We start from the raw sequence: 15,516 nt of genomic DNA, 5'->3' as shown, positions 1-15,516 counted from the left end.
CAAAACACACCAGACAGCTTAACCACGTTATCTGTAGACCCATATTTTCCAGTGGGTTGCAATTTCTGAGTACTGTAAGTACTCAGAAATAGATCCCAAATACACTCCTTTCCTCACTAATACAAAATTGCTCATCTCTTTATACAGAGGAAAGCTCTGGGCCCTTTGTAAGTCTCATTCCTGACACATTTTTCAAAACTAGTTGACTGTTTTAGTTCTTTGATGATATATGTATATAGTCTCTTTTAGATCCATCTTCTATGGCAGATTTTCTCTGAACTACAGTACTTTCCCCAGAAAGATTATGGTGTCACAGAAGACAGTCAGAAAATGAAGATTCATAAATGTTAAAAGTTGCATTATTCCCCCAACTCAGATCATACTTTTGTACAATAAGTACAATATGTTACAGTGTATATAAAAGAATTGAAAAACAAATGACATTTTAAAAGAAATTAATATAATTTTAATTATACAATTAATACAATTTTAAAACAAAAATGTTATTACTATACAGCAATAACATTTATTAAAATTACTACCAAATTTTAATAAATGTTATTGCTGTATAGTAATAACATTTTTGTTTTGGTAGTAATAGTTATAATTATTATAGTTCTATAATAATAATAATAATAATAATAATAATAATAATAATAATAATAATAATAACAGTTAGTTATTAATAACAATAATAATAATAACATAATTATATAATGCAATATTACTAGAAAGCAAGTAATATGCTAATACATATACAGAAAAATTCCCTGTTCAGCCTTTCTATTCAAATTTATGACCACGATGTGTAGCTGCTTTGCACTGAGTATGTGGAAGAATTGTGCACAATTCTAAAAGAGAATGTAAAATTGTTCATGTTAGAAATAAAACAGATGGACTAAACAAATACTACGGCATGGAGCTGTATCAAAAGCAGCAGTGAAACCTCCTAGGAAAGATCATAATATTGATCAAGTTGGAGCAGGGAGCTGCAATATTACAGTATTTGTTGGCTGCAGTTTTAGTGTTTCTTTTTTCTACTTTTCAGGGTGGAATTAACATTTATTTGCTTCATTACAGAACAAGGCTGATTTTTAAATTGCAAATTGCCCAAAAATAAATTTGCACAAAAAAAGTGAAAAATGTAAAGAAGATAAAGAGCAAGTAACTTTTATGTGGATGACAGAATGAGAAGCAAGTGCAGTAGTTGCTTATTTATTATGAATATTTAAAATAAGAGTAAGAAATAAAGTATTGACTTTTTTATTTACTAATATTATGGAAAATGTATAAAGTGTTATAGGACAAAAACCAGGGCAATTTAGATTTTTGATGTTTAATTTCAGTTGTAACTCAGAAATCAATATGAAAAGGCACCTATAAATCCTAACTCAAATACTGTGGTAGGGACAAAGACAGAAGACTAATGATGCCTAGCTAAATAATCCATACTCTTTAAGTTTAAATTGCCACCAAGAGGTGAAGGCATGAAGGTCTTCTAACTGCTTTATCGACAATGAATGGATGGGCGCATGACTACGAGTCTATCCCTCCATCACAGATTCACCAAAATGCTACTCAGTAACCATGCAGCTGATCTACTATTATTAATAATACTTCCTTACACTTATATAGCTTTTCTGGACACTCCACTCAAACCGCTTTACAGGTAATGGGGACTCCCCTCCACCACCATCAATGTGTTGCCCCCAACTGGATGATGTGACGGCAGCCATAGTGCACCAGTACGAAATAAACCAGCATCAAAATAAACTTATCACTTATAACTAAAACAAATTCATGAACATATTGTCAGGAAAATGGCCATCTTATTTGGTAGCAAATGCACTGACGTTTTATCTTTGTGCTCCTGAACTTTTTGTTGTTAACCGCATTGATCAGTGTGCTCTACGGTAAAAGTCACAGGCCAGTACTGTGATTTTCCTTAAAGACATACTGTACAAACTGTATTTTGAGACGCATATTTTGCCGCTGGTTGCAGATTCTGACTTGTCTTATTCCCCTCGCAGTGCCCGGGCAAGCCTGTTCTCTGGTCTCTAAACACTAACACAATCCCAGCTCTTCCTATAGATGTTCAAGTCTGGCAAGTCACAACACAGCTCAATACCAACACAACACCAAACACATCAGAACACTAGAAAGGCCTTAAATGAAAGGAATCTGTTTGTGCCATCAAGCTCAACTGGTCCTACTGCATATTTCAATAGTCACACAGCCAGTACTGTTTGTAAAAAGAGTAAAACCTCCTGAAACCTCTGTCTAGGAATTTAAGAGCAGCCAATCAAACCTAACCTGCATATCTTTCTGCATGTGTTTTGGGAGATGGGACAAAACCAGTGCACCCAAAGAAAACCAACAAAAACACGAGAACATGCAAATTCCCCACAACTCTCCAGTCCAGAATCAAACTGTGAACCTGGAGTTGTGAGGCAACAGTGCTAACCACCATCCGACCGTATGTTGCTACACAAGAAATACACAAAATTGTGTTGTCCTGCAGGAATATTGTCACATTAGGATGACCCCTCAGGAAGGACACCGAGTGAGGCCCTAGAGCATGATCAAAATAGCACTATGTGCTCAGCTTGCCATTAATCACAACAGGTGGTGGTCTGTAATAACTAGACACTCCTGCCAAGACCAACGCACTTGGAACCTCCCCATAGATCTTATCAAGGTGTCATGACTTGCCGGCTCCAAGATAGAGAGACTAAGATCGAAAGACCATGTTTCGCTGTAACATCTTAAAAGGCTTAGAAATTGTTGACCGAACTTTTCCTGTTTTTCTTTCTAAGTTTTAACCTGGCTTGACATTCAAGACATTACCTCTTCACCAGGACACAACCAACTGATGTGGTGATTTAATGCTTATGCACTAAAATCACTTGAGTGTATGTCAGTCATGAAAGATCATCAATGTCAAAAACATTTCATCACTGGCCAAAATCCATATACTATACATTTTTTCTAAAAGACATACATACACAGAGTGATTCTTTTGATGCTCAGTATGAATATTGAAACCTTGAAAAAAATCAATGCTGCCAGTATTCAAAGCTGGTGGGTAAAAATACTCTGCATCTTTGCTTTATTCTAAAGTCCTCAGAGACAATCTGAAACCTTTGGAAATGTCTCAATCACAGAGTCAAAGAGGCTCTTTTAAAGTGCTACTGGAAACAAATTAGATCCAAAGCCAGTCAAGAGGTGAGGTTCAAAACCCAATGGGCTCTTAAAAGTTTAAATTGTTAAATTCCATATCATAGATTTAATATATGTAAATATGACACACCCTGGCGCAGAGTGTCAGAAACAGGAACATACAAAACAGCTGTAAAGTAAAGAGTCAATGCTCTTTACATTCTGTGGCAAATATTTAAAACTCTTAAACAAGAGCCCAAACTCCACGTGGAGCTTTTCACTAGACTTCTTCAGTACCTCTCTATCAGTAGGTAAGCTGCTTACCTGCTTCAAACAAAGTCTCTTCCTCTGAAACTTTCAGCACTCACAAGTTTCTTAGTTGTCCAGGCTCAAACCTGAGATCATGGAGCTGATATGTCACTCAGGGAATGCCAGTATAATTCATACTGTATGTGGTTGTCAAAGCCATGTTTCAGGCTGTGGGTCTCACACAGTACATACTGTATAGGAGAGTCTACATTATATTATATTTCAGAAAAAAAGTGCAACTATTAAAATTAAAGTGGACTACATAATGCACTGGTAAGTCACAATTCTAAAATGTAATTATTGGTGATAGAATAAGTTTATGTAATGAAATTTTACTTAATAAAAGACAACTCCAAATAACTCATTTAGGACATCTTTGCGAAAACATTAAAAGGTATTTGTAATAATCAAATCTGTCTGCATGGTACCACTAATGGGTGCATACAATGAAAATAAGATAAATGTGATCGGTCACTGTTCAGGGAACACTAGCATTCTGGTATTTTAATGTTTTTAGCCCAGACAAAGAACAAAGGGTCTCTCTTTTAACTGGAAAGTAACATACACAAAAATAAAAAATTGTGATTAAGATCATGGCATCTAATACAGTACATTATTATTCCATAGCTTCCCCAAGGAGCTTCAAGAATCTGCATAACGATCTCAGTTGCACAAATAAGATGATGGGATTACAAAGTACCAAATGTTGGGATCACATAAGGACAGACATGAACATCAATTGGATTTTGTTACCTCTGTGTAACCTCAGCCACTACTTCTAGTGTATCTCCTAAAAATCTGATTTTACTTCTGGCTCAGGGGAGAAAATTAACTTGAGTCCTTTGAACCTCCTTGCATTTTGTATTTGTGATTCCCTCTGTTTGCAGTCACAGTTTTAAAAGTCACGTACAGCTCTTACTGGTTGTTCTCATTAGCTTTCATCCAGGGTGATGAAGTATGTAATTACCATTAGAAATTAATTCTTCTTTTCAGCTCAGTTTTGGCAAATGTCTCTTGAGGATGATTACAGTTAGAAATAATGAGTTAACAGCAACTGTTAGTGCAACTACTGTACATAATCTGCAAACCTCTCCCTTTCTACATCTTAACATGTAACATGTACATCATATCTGCTGGGTTCTGAGTTAATTTTCCTGGATTATTGCCACCAGCCTCTCAAATGCTGCAAATTTGTCCATGGCATTGATTCAAAAGAATGGATTTTAAATTTGACTGGAACATGACATTTTCTAAGCTTATTATAATCATTGCATTTTTGGCATGCGGTATAATTACCAAAAGCCAGGCAAAAAGATCACAAGATCAGTCTTAAGATCACTAAAGAAATTAGCTCTTTAGTAAAGTAAAGCTATGTTTCATGGCTTATTTGAGAAAACAGAACTTACAGTATAAGTAAATCTACACAGTTTTTATACCTATAACTTTATGCCACAATGAAACATTATATTTTCTATGTACCTAACATGTAAAGAAACTCTTATCACATAAGGATGTTGTTACAAAATATTATTATATTTGTAATTTGTGAATTACATAACTTTAGAAAAATGCTTCAATATTCAGACTATAACACCATTACATTTGTGCATCTGTGTCTCCAACACCACCTCTGGATGGAGAATGGATCTTTTGTTAATGGTATAACATAGGATATTTTGCAGGTTTGTATTATATGATCATTGAGCTAGATGGCTTAGATCACATTTTCCTACACAGAACACCCTCCAACAACATCCCTGGCTCTAGGCCTATATAAATGCTCATTTAGGATAGAAAAACTATCTGTGGCAGGTGTGCCCTGAATACTATGCACAGAGCTACTGTACGACTACCACACCCTAATGTCCTTGTCCTTAAGACCTGTTCTTAAACTATCACAAAAAAAACAACATATTGGTAGGTTAATTGGCTTCTGGGAAAACTGTGCCTGGGGTAAGTGTACACTATGTGTGTTTGTGTCTGTGTGTGCCCTGTGATGGACTGGTGTCCTGTCCAGGGTGTATACTGCCTTATGCCCAATAGTTGCTGGGATAGGCTATGGCTCCTCCAGCAGCACCGTACTGGATAAAGCAGTCTACAAAATGGGTGGATTGATGTTAACAACTGTATGTGACAACATTTTAGTTAGTTACATAAAAGAACATGTCAGCAAGGCATACACTCTTTGCCATCCTAGCATTTACTTAAGATAACTGTCTTATTGGTGAACGTTCCACAGTAGTACTAAGACAAATTGTTAATCTCTCTGTACTTTATTCCAAAGAACATTGTTATTTATTACCCAAAGACACCAAGAGCCAGTTGGTCCTTAAACAAAGTAATGTAATTTACACCGCCTAGTTCTGTCCCTTGGCCACTAACTATATAGGGAGGAAACACATGAGATGGTGCTTGATTAATTGTGAAGTAAGTCTTTCATAAATCAAAAAGTCGCAGAACACAGTGTAATTTATCACATACCAAACCAGCCTTGTTTCAACAAGATATTCATCTCTTCTATATTTTAGTTAACAAACTCATAAACAGTAACGTATCTATATACAGTACAGAAATGGCAAACCGGTTTGAAAAATGGTAAAATAATAAAATGTTTCCGAAAGCTTTTATTTTTTAATAAACCTTACAACTAAAACAAACACGAAAAAAAAAGAATTTACACCCATGAGAATAAAAAATGTTAATATTTACAAACGTCCTCCTGTGGAGCCCTTATCCAAATACCCTCATCTACACAGTTTTCTATAGTGACTGCAGATGCCACGTACCTCACATCTTAATGGCAGGAAGTTTACTGATTTTAAATATACAATTTGTGAGAAAGTAGTACAAAGCTCAGTAGGCTTTTATCAAAGCTCAGTAGGCTTTTAAAGAGGGTCACTTGTTCAGGGAGCCACAAAATAAAATCTTCACTAATAAGGAGACCTGCATCCAACAGACACCCACTGCAGGGGCAACGGCACACAGAACCCAGGAAAACCCATCAACAATGTACAACGAAAGCAGCAGCAGCAAGCTACAGTACAATACAGACCAGTCCGAAACCAAATCTAGGCTAGAAACTGCAGAGGCTCCGGCTGCAATAAGAAGGTCACCCTGAGCTGTACCCAATAAAAGACCCAGAAAGGAAACCACGAACGTCGCAGACAAATGGCAACTGCAACCCGAATCCAACTGCTAAACTTAACAGACTGCCTCAAAGTCACGCAAACCAGCCATGTTCAATCAAAAGGTCAGGCTACATAAAAAGAACGCTTAAAGGTTTAAGTAGTTTAATAACTGTTCACAGCATACACAGCACATCAAGTTCCCAGCAGCTGCTATCCAGGTCCCGCAGAAGGCAATAGTAAATAAGACTTAAAATGTAGATCATTTAGATGAAGTGAGAGTACAAGGAACCATTGTGTCAGTTCAAAAAGATAGAAACATAATAACAGGCTACCACAAAGTGAAAAAATACTACAAGTGTCACTCAAAAAAAATAAATAGTGAGGACTAAAAAAGGACACTGTGCATTCAATGTTTACAGTGAATAACTGCAGTTTGCAAGTGCATGGTTTACTGGTGGCCTAGAGGGATGAGAGATTACAGCTGTTGTCTAAACAGATGAGTCTTGTGCAGGTATCGAAAGACAGGTAAGGACTTGATTTCTGAGTGGGTCTGATTTCTGTGGGTTGTTCGTTCCACCATTGAGGGGTGAGGGTGGAGAATGAAGAGGATGTAAGGCAGAAGAGGAAGATTGCAGAGGGTGGGGGGTGGTGTAGAGAGGGATAAGAGACTGAAGATAGGCAGGAGCAGAGTGGCTCAGTCAGCATGAAGCTAAGAACTAGAGTTCTGAATATGTTTTACGGTACACGGCAATATGGAGCTAGTGGAGGCACTGGAGTACATTTACAATTTATTCACTTGGCAGAGACATTTATCCAAAGTGACGTACAATCACATCTGGACCAGATGCAAAGGGTCCATAGAACAGTAGCATAAAACCACAATAAACCCACAGAAAACACTAAGCGTGGCATTAATTAAGTGCTAACATGTTGCAACGTGCTAAGGAGCTAAAGTATTTCTTGACAGACGGGAAGTAGTAAAATAAGATACAACTTACGTTAGTAATGGAGTAAAGTAGTAATAAAGCAGTAGGAGAAAAGTGAGGAAGAGAAAAGACGGGGGCAGCATCTGGAGGGTAAAAAGTCTTGAAAAGGCTAGCATTCAAGAAAGAATTGCAATAGTCAGTGTTGCCCGTTAAGATGCGTGCAGTAGAGATGACAATGAGGACCTTAGAAAGGGAGGAAGACACAGGGTGGTGATACTGTAGATTCAAGAGGAAAATACATGGAGAGCCTCACAGAGGAGGAGGAAGGGGGGTATGAAGAAGATTTTGAGAGGCTGAGTTTAAGGATGGTTTTCAGGCAGGCAGAGAAAAAGGTGGAGACATGAGTATCATAGATAGAAAAAGAGATAAAGATTTGAGCATCATCAGCAATAAAAATGATAAAGAAAGCCGTGAGAAGAGATTAGAATACCTAAGGAACAGGTATTGATATAGAAAAGAAGAGGACCCAGAACAGAGCCCTGGGGAACACCAGTAAGATAGTCCAAAGCGGAGAACAAGTCTTGACAAAAGAGTGCCAGAAATTTCTAGGTCAGACAATGTTGTCAGAAGAACAGAGTTATCCACAGTGTCAAAGGGGGGCAGAGAAATCAAGAAGACAGAGGAGAGGGAGGCAGCACCAGCTGAGTAGCAGACAGAAGTTGACTTGTGTTGACTATGCAAAGTGAAAGCCAGATCTGAGAGGTTCAAGCAGCATGTATTGTAAGAAGACAATAGATAGCTGGCAGTGTAATAAGCCTACTATCTATTGGGAGAGAGTGATGAAAAGATGAAGGATCTAGTCTGGGTTTATTTAAGAGCAGTATACTGTAGCAGTATCATGCAGGGCTGTCAGAAACACAGGGGAATAGTAAGAAGAAAGGAAATATAGGGAAATTGGAGGCAACTTGGAAAAACATCAGGGGGAATAGTCCTGAATGCAAACCATAGATTTGTGTCCCAGGAACAAGACAGTAAAATTTTAGAGTCTGACAGTAGTGTGAATGAGAAGGAGGAAGAAGTGGTGAGTGGTGAATGAGGGAGGAGATGAAGTGCTGAAGGGCTTGTGGATTTTTGAGAATTTGTTAACTGAAATATTTTTACATCTTTTAATCATATTTGTTTGCCAATTCATTTTCCTTATTGACTTAACATCGTAGTGGTGAAGCATTGTTTTTATTAGCCGTAGCTACAGTATCTCACACTGCAACTCACAACTGGCAGCCCACTGAAGCTCAGCAGGTGTGAGCTTGGTCAGCACCTGGATGGGAGACCTCCTGGGAAAAACTAAGGTTGCAGCTGGAAGAGGTGTTAGTGGGGCCAGCAGGGGGCGCTCACCCTGCAGTCTGTGTGGGTCCTAATGCCCCAGTATAGTGTCGGTATACTATACTGTAAAAAGGCGCCGTTCAGAGGAGACATAAAACCGAGGTCCTGACTTTCCATGGTCATTAAAAATCCCAGGGCGTTTCTCAAAAAGAGTAGGCGTGCTACCCCGGCATCCTGGTAGTTTCGCTTTAACCTCATAGATGGAGAAGCTGTCAAACTTCATACACCTTACAAGACTTTTTGGATTTTTCCATGTTTATGGATATTTATATTTGTCTATGATATTTATCTATAAAATATCAACTCTTTAAAAGTTAAAAGTAAGACACGTTTATGGCAACAACAATATTTTAAATGTATGTTAGCACCTTTAAACTCAAACTCCATCACTGTACCATCACTGCCTAGATCTCCTAAAAATACAGAAACTGATAATTTACTGGACTAAACCCTGTAGATCTCTGATCCTTCAAACAATGTTTTATTTTCAATTGAGACAACAAATAAGAGTTAATGGCTTGAGAAACTTTCATTATTTATTTTAAAGGAATTTAAGGAATGCATTCCACTCCAGTAGGGTGGTGTTTATGTACTTTATTGCTTCTTTCTATTATGAAATACAAGCATTGATTTTCCATGTGGCTTTAGGTGTACATCAGATGATCACTGATTTCACTGTGCAGCTGTGCTTCATTTCTCTGAACAGCTGTGCACTCTTCTTTTCAGACAAAGCACAGGGCATAGTCTCACCATAGTTGGAATTTTTAACATCTCTGGATACACTAAAGAAACACAAAGACCACTTCAGGGCCAAAGGAACCAGTTTGAAACTAACATTTCAGTATTCGTGATATAACAAAATTAAGAATCATGCACAAACAATTCTAAATACGTATATGGATGGCAACAGACACAGATTGACAGATACCCATATACTGTAAAGTCATTACTGTATGGCAAACGTAGAAAATAGGCGAAAGGAGCAGGTTGTTATTACAATCGCACCACTTCCTCACAGCTGCTGTTACTGAGCACTTTCAAATCTGAAGCCCAGCATCTTTTTGCCACATTTGAACTCTGCCCTGTAGATGGAGAGCTGCAACTTTCAAGCATTCACAGAACATTCATCAATGCCATTCCAATTCCATTCCAATCTGGTAGAAGCATCAGGTAACAAACCGACTCTCACCATGCACCCACTCCCTTATTCACAGATATGATGCATATCAATTCAACACCAATTCACAACCACACTTAACCTTCTAGAATCAACTGCATCACCCCTCTTCCACCGCAGTAACAACAACAACAGTCATTCATTTTCCTTTACGATACTCCCGTTTACCACTGTGTACTTGGCAGTTTGAGCACGGTTTTCCACTAACATATTCGAATATATTCAAAATCCAAAATTCCAGTTCCGAAGTTCCAGTCCAATGAAAGCCACTTGCCCAAGAATCTTAAATCACTTTTAGAACATTGACATCCCAAGCACATCACAGATTTACACCATGCAACAGTGATAGCAAAGTTGTTATGGTGATGTTTACAACATCACTGAGTGGAGGAAATTACATAATCAAGTGTCATTTGCAGGTTTACAGTATATCAACAACTGTGTTGATACAACAACAGCAAATCTACTACGATTAAATGAGATTCAGACTAAATTAAGGTGTTAGTTTACTGACAGTTCAAGTCTCTAGGCCAAAAGATTGGCTGACATTTTAAAGAGGAAAAATAAAATTAAAAAAAAAAACCTCAGCAGTTAATTACAATTATATTCAGCAACTGAATGTGAGGTTATGACTGGAAAGAATAAAAATCACGTACACACTAATACAACGAAACCATTTTCACAACGATTTATAAGAACTTTAAATAGATAATTAAGTCACCCAGCGAAAGTAGAGATGGATGGGATCTTTCAAAACTAAGTTTGATTTTGTGGCAGAATCGTGTAAAATATACAGTACAGAAATTATTAATCCAACGGAATGAACAACTGATTCTGATTGAACGTTTATGATGTTTTTTTAATTCAAAAGTTTTTGAGCATATTACCAAAGCAAGGAATTCATTTCCCTTCATTTTTTTTACCAGCAAGTGACGATGAGTTAAAAAAAACTTCTAACCGTTTTTTAACTTTGTTTATTGCATTCCTAACAACTGTAAACCACTGTGATGAGCATATGGTTTGCCACAGAGCGTCTGGCTTTTCAATAACCCGATGCAGAGTATCGAGAAGACCTTTTACTGAGCCTGACTGCTTCCTTTATCCATCCTTCATCAGAAAGCTGCTTTCCTGTTGAGAGGCACATTAACCTGGATCCATGGTGTGCAAGGTGGGCCTGAGAGCATGAGATTTCTCTCGCCCAGAGCAGATTGCCAGTCCCATGCAGGGCCCCAGGGAAAAGGAAAGACTGCCGTGGCCGATCACACCAATCAGAGCCAGCATGCCTGTGGGCGTAGAGGAAACCGGACGAACAGAAGAAAACCAAACGCCAAACAGGAGAACGTACAAATCCATAATCAAACCCAGGACCTGAGATCTGTGAGGCAGCAGGCCCAACCACCCTGCCAGCCCAGCGTCTTCTTATTTAAACAAACATTTCTTCCATAAAATCTGGAGCACAGCACATATCTTTTGGGGTACAGAAATGAAGGAGAGCTGAAACATCTCAGGTGAATGAAAATTGTGGAATAAAATGTTAAAAAAAAATCAGGCAAAAATGGAAATATTTCACAATATGCTCTAGATATAGTGAAGTCCTGTGTAATTCACAAAACATATTTTTCTAAATCAAAATTTCAAAAACGCTGGAGGTCCACACGAAAAAAAAAAGACTGAAAGGCACAAACTATTCCCAATGAATTAATCTGAACGTCTGTAACTGTGTGGCCTCAACTGCTGCATCAGGCTGTCAATCTTTCCTACCATAAAACAGCACTCTAGGTATGAAAAAAAATTAATAATATTACTTTTCAGTATGTGCAAGCCTCCTGCATTAGTTATATTTTGTGTGGATTTGTACAGGCTGTGTATGACTCAGTCACAGGGATTCTTAATTCCAGTTCTGTGTCCAAGGCAGGAGCTCTGTCTAGACAAGGAATGAACGCAGAGTTTGTCTCCACTGACTTCCAGGGGATGGCAGCACTACAGTTCAGGATTACATTGCTGCATTGATGTAAAAGCTGCTTTAGAATTTTTATATGAATGCATAGAAACAACTAAGGCAAATCCAAACTTTCTTCCTTTGAATTTCTGCAGCCTTTTCCACAGCCACCACAAAACCTTGCAGGATCTCGGAAGCGCTCCGTAAGGCATCTGTTATACAATCGCTGAAGCCTCTTTGACATCACTCTTCTGTAAAAATACATTATGTCCTGCACTCCAGAAGGTTCTACTAAAAAAGTCAGGGAAGAGCCATCTATTACATACCACACTTGTTTTGATGTACTCTAATGGGCATTTGTATGAGTGTCATTACCATGCACAAACACATTCTCATTAAAATGCCTTTTGATGAAAATTGTAGAAAAATGGAGCACATTACCACAAACCTATGACTAATATTCCCAAAATCTGTGGCACTAAAACCCCATTCTTTCCTGCAAAAACCTTTCATTTTACATTAAAGTGAACTTAATCCTTCAGCTGTTCAGGAGGGGAGAACTGCTGGCACCCTACAATCAGATAATTATCGAGGTTATTGTCTGTAAACTTTAAAACTATTTGAATATGAAGCTACGCAGAACCAGCTTCTCTTGATTTGGAAATCACAACCCTGTTTACGAGAATGCCATTTTATGGAGGGAGGAAGCATTTGAAGCACATAAAGGAGGATTACAGAGGAACACTTAAGTGTACGAACACCTGGAATTGCAACAGGTTCCTACAGAACGAAAGTGCCCAAGGGATCTTTGGAGAGGACACATTACTGATCCATTTAATTACAATACTCACCCAACTGGCCACTTGTTACTGAGGCATTAACGGAAAGAGCACTCAACCCTTCTTCAGGACTTTAGAGCAGTTACTAACAAGCTAAAGTGTGAGATGAAAACCAGTTTGTGCATTTTGCAGCAAAGCTGTTTTTTTTCCCTTCCTTTTATTCGCTTCTATTCAATGTACTCACTTTTTTTAACACTTTTTTTCTGGTCGAACTTTTTCAAAATGTCCTTTACGGTTACCCCAGGAAGGTGGCAGAAATAGTTTATAACTTTTAACACTTTGGGGCAGACAAATCTGTTATGAAACAGCATGTTCATAATTCAGTGCAACACAGACACAGAAAAAATACGGTATGAAAAACATCACGTACAGTAGTTGGCAGAGGAAATTATTGCCAGAAGCTCTTGCTGTGATCAATACTATAATCTGACCTGAGCCAGACTTGCTCCAGTATACTAGAAGAAGTGTATCGACACTAATTATATTATAGATTGAAATGGAGAGTTTTTTTTTAGTCTGTATTATTGGTATTGTCATGAAAATCATATATCTAAGAGGTGAAATCAAAATTGAGTAGAAACTATTCTTAAAAGGAACATTCTACGAATCGGGACATGTGGGTGCAAAGTGGAAAGCTCATGAAGAACAGTTTTATTTTTAAAATATGATTAATGTCTGTAATAAAAGTAGACTCCACACTAAAATCCAGTGGCTATGGTAAGCCTCTGTATCCCTGTTGTGAAAATATTTTTAATTCTTTCTCGCACACATGCAATGTGCAGCTCAGTATAGTACTTGAATACAACCAAATATGGCTATAAAGAATATATAATTTAGGACAAATAACTCTCCCTTTTCAGATAAAAATATCCCTGACACATCTCTCAAGAACGGCATGGTAAACACCATTTTGAACAGCATGGGCATGCAGAATTAAAACATTAATGAATGCGTAAACATCTTTGTTCACTTTACACTTTTTCACCATAGTTCTACTTCTTCCCATATAAAAGAAATGGGACAAAAAGCCTTACTCACTCAATTAGAAAATTAACTTTCTACTGCCATGAATAAAACATGAAGATGTATATTTCATTCTGGGTGTTTTCAGGTCTTGCCGATCCACTGTGTAAATCAAATCACTGAAGGCAATTCACTTCTGTCTTCATATATTAAGATGCAAAAGTCTGGTTGACTGTACTGCCCATAAAAATGTTAAGCCAAATAAGAAATAAATTGCCTTTAACATAACTTTAATATTCTTATTGGTTGTTTAGCTTGAATTCTGAATTACACAATGCAGTAAAACAAACATGAATGGGTATTTTTGATAACATGGACTGTATCAAACATCTGTCTCTAATATAGAACTGTAGCATTGAAAGCTTTAGGTTTTAGATTAAATTTAAAAACTCTGGGCTTTTGTTCAGGCTGATCAAGGATAATTCTTTATTGCCAGAGGCAAAACAATCTAAAACATGCTGTTTTGCATTTTTCTCAATACAATGAGGAGGGGATTTCTGAGAATTCGGAGGCACCTTTTCCTAATAACAAAGCTTTAGGCGGTTAAAATGGTTAAAAAGTATACTTAGGTCATTACATATGAGAGATGACAGGGAACTGACTGAAATCTATTTCAAGCTTGCATAACAGTACCTACCTCTTTGAAGATCTCCTTCCTCTCTCCCCTTTTCCGTTTGCTGCCCTTTCTGTGGCTGCGACTGAAGTGAATCCATTTTGCAACCTGCAGTTAAGATCAGAGGAGACTGGGGAGTTAGAAAGTCGGCGACAGAGCAGCGGTCCAATATGAGTAAGAGACTATAAACAGACTTTAGACACTCTTTCCATTGCTTCATTGGAAAGAAATACTTTCTTGTGGCCAAAGCAAAAAAAAGAGTTCTTAGGTAACCCACTTTAGTCACATTTCTGTATGATCAGCTAATCTTTTAATGTGCTACGCCACCATCTCCTCGACTGCTAAAGATGCACACATAAGAGCAATTAATTTCCGACCTCTTGTCCGTAGTGGATTTTAAAAGAAAGGCACTGAGTTGTTGATGTTTCAGAGAAAATTCTATCAATTTCAAAACATTTCAAAACTGCCTGGCTTGCACAACTGCATACTGTCACTTTGCTCTTTTTTTTAAAAGGAAGAAAACAACACATTTTAGCCTTGATGTTTAAAATTAAGAAATGAAAATAGAGTAGGTGTAAATATACACATAAACAGGGTCATCGCTTCTCACTTACCTCCTCTTTGACTTCTTCAACCAGCCTATTTTGAAGCCAAGAATGACTCTTTTCAAGCAAAGGCTGGACAAATGGAAACAGAGCAATAATGAGCCTAATGTACGGACGCCAGGTTGGCTTATTTTCTCAGACTGTAATTTGCAGCTGAACTCCAAGGGTGAACCCAGCTCTCATTAACTTCAGCACCGCACACCAGAACAATTGAACAATCTGTATGAAATCCCTAGCAGCAGTAACCCTCCCCTCGTTAAAGCTTTTGCTACTCCTTTGGGGAAAAAACAAAAACAAAATGAAAAGCGCTCAGAACTGGTCAGGTCCTTCTGATTTGTTAGATCCCTTCTACCACCAGTTGTTGAAGCCTTCAGTGACTCAGACTTCAAGAAGTCTGTGAGCATAACCCTCATTG

At 37.7% G+C, this 15,516-nt stretch overlaps 1 protein-coding gene across 2 annotated transcripts in view; it reads right to left on the bottom strand.

The window, feature by feature from the left end:
• Positions 1-15,516, bottom strand: part of aopep (aminopeptidase O (putative)) — a 137,121-nt gene that overhangs the window by 43,320 nt on the left and 78,285 nt on the right. For both annotated transcript variants that reach the window (XM_088910658.1, XM_088910657.1), the window contains exons 11-12: positions 15,111-15,173; positions 14,521-14,604 (exon numbers count right to left, since the gene is read on the bottom strand). In XM_088910658.1, the coding sequence (XP_088766784.1) occupies positions 14,521-14,604; positions 15,111-15,173 (147 nt within the window). The remainder of the gene's footprint in view (positions 1-14,520; positions 14,605-15,110; positions 15,174-15,516) is intronic.

Source organism: Atractosteus spatula, chromosome 3 (assembly GCF_055471065.1).
Source record: "Atractosteus spatula isolate fAtrSpa1 chromosome 3, fAtrSpa1.hap1, whole genome shotgun sequence".
NCBI lineage: Eukaryota > Metazoa > Chordata > Actinopteri > Semionotiformes > Lepisosteidae > Atractosteus > Atractosteus spatula.
The sequence above is the reverse complement of the archived record's forward strand: the minus strand, read 5'-3'. Positions and strand labels throughout refer to the sequence as shown.